The sequence below is a fragment of the Anneissia japonica genome, unplaced genomic scaffold (genome assembly GCF_011630105.1).
Source record: "Anneissia japonica isolate Jap-2015-1 unplaced genomic scaffold, ASM1163010v1 scaffold284947_len354889_cov159, whole genome shotgun sequence".
NCBI lineage: Eukaryota > Metazoa > Echinodermata > Crinoidea > Comatulida > Comatulidae > Anneissia > Anneissia japonica.
The window spans coordinates 129,623-136,154 of record NW_022746767.1 but is presented as its reverse complement, the minus strand read 5'-3'; the positions used below and the strand labels follow the sequence as shown (position 1 = coordinate 136,154).

Below are 6,532 nucleotides of genomic sequence, written 5' to 3'. Positions count from 1 at the left end.
TATATATATATATATATATATATGCCTATACATAAACAAACACTAAAAATATATAAGTAAAACTTCGAATTGCTTATTTAAAAGAATCACTAAGTTATTAACAAAATTATGTGATTTCCAGACTTTTTTTCTACGAAAGTTCATAAATTTGTTGGCAGATATTTAAGGCGGTCACTCACTGCATGCGCTTGACGGTCGTCGGCCGACGCGATTCAATGGCGAACTAGAAGCTACTACGCACGCGCAGCGGATCGTTTTTAATGACGATCAGCCCAGACGGACAATCAGCAGGTTTCTCTTCGTGTAACGCTCACAGGGACGGTCGACGACGCAGTGAGTACTCGGATTTGTTATGCAAAGACGTCCATTATTTGGCGATATTATTTTTTTCCATTCTAATTCTCAGTTGATAGCTATAATTTGATAAGTACGGTACCGTAAGCAATTCGTTGTTAATTTTCAAGTTTTTAATATTTGCATTGTAAAGGTATGTAAATCAGTGAAAACTGCAATGTTTTGTTCTGTTGCTCACTGGAATTCGATAACGTGTTCGATCCTTTTAAATCAGCGATTAATATACAAATAATGAATGTTTATGAGTGCAGTAGGAAGAATATTTTCATGAGTTAAAACAGAGCCAAGTTGAATAGAACAGTCAATCTTTCAACGAATTATTAAAATATTCTTCCCATTTGTACAAATACAGAATATTAATTATTCGTTTTTTTTTTATTGGATTTGTAACAATTTTTGTAGACTTAACCAAGGAGGATATATCTTCACAAATTGTAAAATAAAGGCTGAAATCTTACCAACTCTAATCGTAAAGGTTACATTCATGACAATTCCTTCAGAATTAACAATTAAGCTCATACTGTAGGCATAAAGTAGTTTTAAGTCCGTTTGTTTATATTGGATTTATACACTTCTCGGTCACATGGCGACTTATAATATGCAAACGAATTATGGAATAGGCCTACTTACTTAACAATATTTAAGAATTTGAATTTGGTAGATTTACTGAACAAAATTATTTTGGAAATGAGGCCTATTTATCTTCACAAAGAAATGGTCACAAGTTACAACACACGCCGTTTAATGCCAGGATATCCATTGCGTATGAGCATGATTGGATTTCTGCAGGATGTTCTGAGTGTTGTGTAAAAGTTGAAATAATGAAACGAGGCCAACAAAAATAGGACTATAACAGATAGGCCTAAGAGGGGGAAAAATACAAACAAAATTGGCCATTACGTTTAACGGTTGAATGTTGCTGACTAAAAATAAAACACGTTTGAACGATATCCTACATTTCAAGTGTTATTGCTCCGATACATTTGATTGGGAGTGATATTTAAAACAATTATTTTTATTAATAACAGACAGAAAAGTATCGCAAGAAAAACAATTTATGGATTAAAATAATGGAAGGAATTCACATTGTCAAATGTAAAAGAAAACAATTTAAATTAATTTCGAATTAAAAAATATATTTATGAAAAACAGAAGATGTGGGCTGTAGCTTAGTGATTAAGATGTTTACCTTAGTGATGAATGTTCAACTTTTGTACTTTAATCATGGAGCTACTGATAGCCCTAGCATAGGGATAAATTTTCGATTTTCTAATCAACTGTCGGTCGTAAAATCAGATACTACAAAATTACACTCCAAATTATGTTATGCGCATTGTTAAAGTTTTACTTTAAACCCCATTTGAACGGTCATGCTCCAAATTACTAAACCAAAGTCATAATCTGAACAAAAGTATAAGTACTTCTAACGAAGGGCTAGTTTTGTCCCTATGCTATTTTCATCTTGAGTTTAAATTTGATCTTTCTCAGTCAAGCTGTCATCGTTTCCCCAAGTATTGGTTTATAAACAAATAGCATATGGTATCATCTGCATTTGATATTTTTACATTACATTGGTTGCAGTATTTGACACTAGGTAAAAAAAGTTACTGTTAGGTTTGCCTTAACAATTTCTAAAAAAGCAGATGACAGTAAAAGCCGCCGACGTACTCCTACTAACAAGCTTATTGTACTGTAGTTCCTCGGTATGGTGTTCACAACATTAACAGTTTCTGAACAAAATATGGTTAATATCTTGAGGGAAATCTGCCTGTGATTATAAGTTTTGGTAAAGTAATTGTTGGTATTATTATCCTACATTCATGTATTATCTATTTCGTTTATAGATGTATATCAGCAAAATAATTCTTGTCATGTTGGCACTCATTTGAAAAATTAAATGTATAGGTTTTTTGTATTTTTTTAAATTTAAAATTATAAGAAGTGGGATAAATTAATACCTTATAGTACTAGAAACAATTTCTCCATACATTGTTTACCGCAATAAATTTTGTGAACTTGGTATTAGATTACAATACCCGATTTCTAGTTATGGCTACTACTATTCAAAAAGTCTTTTACCTTGGAAATATTCATTCTCCCAATATTGTTGTTTTTGTTGGGTCTTGTGTCTATTATTAATATTTATTTCAGGTAAAGGCAACATCTTTCTCTAACGTTTAAAGACATGCCTTAGATGTTTTGAAATTTATTTTCCATTAGCTACAAGTTTATTACAATATGTAAATAGTTGTTTTTCTGTGTGGTTATAAAATGAATCATTTTTTATACAAGTAAGTTTGAGTCAATATTTAAACACCATTATTGACTGTGAAACATAGAAATATTTTGCATAATAAATATCAATGGAAAACCAACTGCTTGAATTAATATTAATTTATTGTATATACATTTTTACAATTTTGATATTACATAATTCTATTCAGTCAATAAAAGTTCATTTCATCCAGATTGCAGAACTATAATTGAGCCAACTAAAAGTGTGAAGAAAATTAAAGTTTCTACAACATTGCTGTATCTTCTTGGGAATCAAAAAAGGATGTTATAAACTTATCAATAAAGTATAGACCAAAAAATGGTTTTAGAACCCTTAATAATTATCAGCAATTCTTCACTTAGTGGCGAGTTGATTGGCCGAGCATTTAAGTCAGGGCAACACCTTAACCTTCAGCTATAGTATTGGCGCTAGTTCGAACGGCTCACTTGCCAATGGTTCTGATGGTTTTAACTTCTCGGATAAGGACTTTAAACCATAGGCCAGGTGTACACCTTTGGCTTGTGTGCATTTTAAAGAACCTAGTACATCATTCAAGAAGAGAAATGAAAGAGTTTAAAAATATTTCTCATCTCAAATACTTTAGGGGTATAAATTTCTACAAGAAAATACACCAACTTAGCAACTTTTCTGAACTGTAAGTTTCACAAAAATTATCTTGATCTTTGGCAGTCTTTAGTTCCTAAAAAATTAAAATATTCTAAACCATGTTGCCATACAATACATAGTCAATTTTGACATCATATTCTGTAGTTGGAATCTCATTACATATCTGTTCATTGAAAGCTAATGCGATCGTAATCGGTTTCTTTCCGGTAACTTCTTGACATTTCTTTTGATACATATCATAGTAGCCCTTGCCACGCCCAAGACGATCACCATCTTGTGAGAATCCAAGGCCTGGAACAATTATCAAATCCAAACCACCTGAAAAATGTAAGTTTTAAAAACCTCTTATTTACCGTGATTCTATTTGAATGTAGAGGGGTAGCGTTAGGTGTTTGTACCTCCCTGAGTGACAGCTGGAAAACAAAATAAATTTAAAAAAAAAATTTATTTTGTTAGAATTACTCAAAAAGTTTTATTGCCAGTGTGAAGAGTGGATTACAAATTAAACATACTGAAAAGAGAAGAATCAAAGCACTTCGCTAGTGTCCTTGGGTAAAGCATTTTACCTTTAAATTATGTCTCTCTTCACCCAGGAGAATCCTAGTATAAAGGGTAAAGGTAAGGTGGGAGAATAACCCATAACTAGCAATGTCATGGTGCTGAATTGCATATGGTCCGTGGCTACCTAGCAGCCGTATATAGGCGCTTCATGAAAGATACCATGTTCACATCAAAACTACGACAGGGGCTAAGATGAACCATAACATCGGGGTACCCCCTACTCTTCCGAAAGATATAATAGGTTCTTTAAAGTGCACACTAGCCAGATGTATACACTAGACCTCTATTTTAATTAATTATCCAAGAAGACTTGATTCTAACAACCGAACCATGGGCGAGGAGCGGATGGAACCAGCACCGATGTTAAGGCTGTAGCTAGTGGCGCAACTGCCTTACCGCTCGGCCACTCGACTCGCCCGTGTGTAGTGTAGTTGCATTTGAATGGAACAATTCGTGTGCACTGCAATGAATAGTTAGTGCATATTTCTCAGAGAGTGCAAAAGGTTTAACTTATGCAAGGTAGTATTAATAACATTTCCAGCTCTTTGTGTGGCAAAAGGGAGTAGTATCAATTTCTAGATAATAAATAGTTCCTACCAGTTGATAATGCATCCTCTCGGGTATCATCTTCTGCAGGTTGCTTGATGTTCCACTTTGTCTTGGGAAGAGAATCATAATCTTGCATCGATTTCAAAAGTAGCATATTCATCACAGGACCTTTTAAAAGACATGAGCAAATATTGAAATGCGTTAGTTTATACTGTATGTATATGTATAATATGTATATACATGGGCATACAACAGTGTTTTGTCAAAGAAAACCTGATATTGTGGTCAGGGATTTAAAAAAATAATCAAACTCTGTATAATGTTGGGTAATAATAATAATAGTAACAATAATAATAATTCAACTTTTATGTGAATAATACCACCAACCGACCAGATGATTTACCTAAAAAAACCACATTCTACACAAGATGTACCAAAAGTTTAAATATAATTACTGTATTATAATTTATATATATACAGTATAATTATTTTATTATTAATCTCCCCAAAAAGAAAAACTATATTTTATCTTTAAACGGGTGGAAAATATAAATTCTGCCATACCCCAAAACCTCTCTCTTTACCTCCAAAGTAACAAAGGAAATCTTTGTGAAGTTATATATTTTTTTCGTATATCAACTGATCATCAAATCATTACTCTATAAAGGACATTTAATTTTCTTTCTCACCAATATACTGTGGAACATAGCACAGCTTGTTGTGTTTAAATATGTGTTGGAGAATTCCCTCTGTATGAACTTCTTGATCTGGCATGCTGAGGTACACTGATATTCGCTGACTTTGTACATATACAGGATGTTCTATTAACTGAAATACAAGAATGCTGCATTATCCTCTGTTGGGCTCCTCCATTAATTATTTAAATAGGCCTCACATAGGCCTCTCAATTTTATCACTTCTGGATACTCTCTGTCTGGGGGCACATCTGTAGAATTTCTTGTGCCCAAGTAAATATGCTCCATTCTGCTCCATTTAACCATTGTACTATTTTGTAACTCCAATTGAGAGCCTCAACTGTATAACATCATAACAACAACTCTTAATTAATCTGCATTTGGATAGGTCTAGGCCCCCTACCTAGTCGACTCCTAGACTCTACTACTACTAGAGCATAATTAATAAATTCAGAATTATAATTAGGCCTAGAGTGCTGACCTAGTGTCCTAGAAAAAGGCTTGAACTTGTATAATTTATAACCAGAACCCTTCAGGTGTGTACGTTCCTTTGTACGCAAAAACTAAACACAAATTTGGAAATTGCGATAATTAATAGTCACCAAATTCATTCATTGCATTTTGCCAAATTTGAAACTAATTGGACTTGCCAATTTTTAGTTATCGTGGTATACAGACAGGTTGTTGCCATACATACAGTACACACACACATTTCACATCTGTAGACTGTATCATCCCAATTCAATACTGTAGTTCCCCTGTGACCTCTGTCACAAAGGAACTAATAATAATGGAGGAGGATAAGCTCAGATTTCCAACTCAGCCCACTGATTAGCAGGCTAGTAGTCTTCACATTATTCCCTATTTTAACTTACCAAGGGGCCTAGGCTAGTGTCTCTAGGCAGCTAGCCTTAGCCTCTAGTCTAGGCGGAACCTACTAGGCCCCTAGGCCCTAGAGCCTCTAGTAGAGGCCTAGGCCTAGTCCTAGCTAGGGCCCCAGGCCTAGGACGGAAAGTACACACTTTGGCCTAGCATGTACTTCTAAAGCCAACACCGTTTATTACCTTACTCGTAATTATTTGTGACTGTTTCTTTTTCTCAGAGTCTTGTAGCTTCAATAATCGAATTTTTATATCTTTCCTCAACAATTTCTTCGCCTCTCTGATGGCTGCCATATTGAAATTGGATTGCGCCAACTATCACCAAAATGTAGTTTACATGTCTCCCTCTATTTAAAGCTCCTCCAAATTATCTAGAAACCAAAGTGGTCCGAAATTAACAGATTTCTTTTATCTTTATTTCTAATGAGACCAAAGCTAAAGAACATACCCCGGTTTCGAGGTGGTCTTTAATTGGAGGGAGACCTTTTTGGAAAGGGTTTATTAGATAAATTACAAAAAAAATAATTACTGAATAAAGCAGCATGTGTTATTTTTATGGAAGATCACAGAACAGAAAATTTAGTCCAAAT

At 34.0% G+C, this 6,532-nt stretch overlaps 2 protein-coding genes across 2 annotated transcripts in view; one reads left to right on the top strand and one right to left on the bottom strand.

The window, feature by feature from the left end:
* Positions 1-2,729, top strand: part of LOC117120279 — a 9,954-nt gene extending 7,225 nt beyond the window's left edge. The window contains exon 6 of the mRNA XM_033265289.1: positions 2,402-2,729. Within this exon, the coding sequence (XP_033121180.1) occupies positions 2,402-2,509 (108 nt within the window). The 3' untranslated portion in view covers positions 2,510-2,729. The remainder of the gene's footprint in view (positions 1-2,401) is intronic.
* Position 2,730: 1 nt separating this feature from the next.
* Positions 2,731-6,277, bottom strand: LOC117120285 (5-formyltetrahydrofolate cyclo-ligase-like). The gene is made up of 4 exons (XM_033265294.1): positions 6,126-6,277; positions 5,056-5,194; positions 4,415-4,534; positions 2,731-3,574 (listed from the first exon to the last, which is right to left on the bottom strand). Exons 1-4 carry the CDS (start codon positions 6,234-6,236, stop codon positions 3,348-3,350), a joined length of 597 nt encoding a protein of 198 aa, XP_033121185.1. The 5' UTR covers positions 6,237-6,277; the 3' UTR covers positions 2,731-3,347.
* Positions 6,278-6,532: the final 255 nt, after the last annotated feature.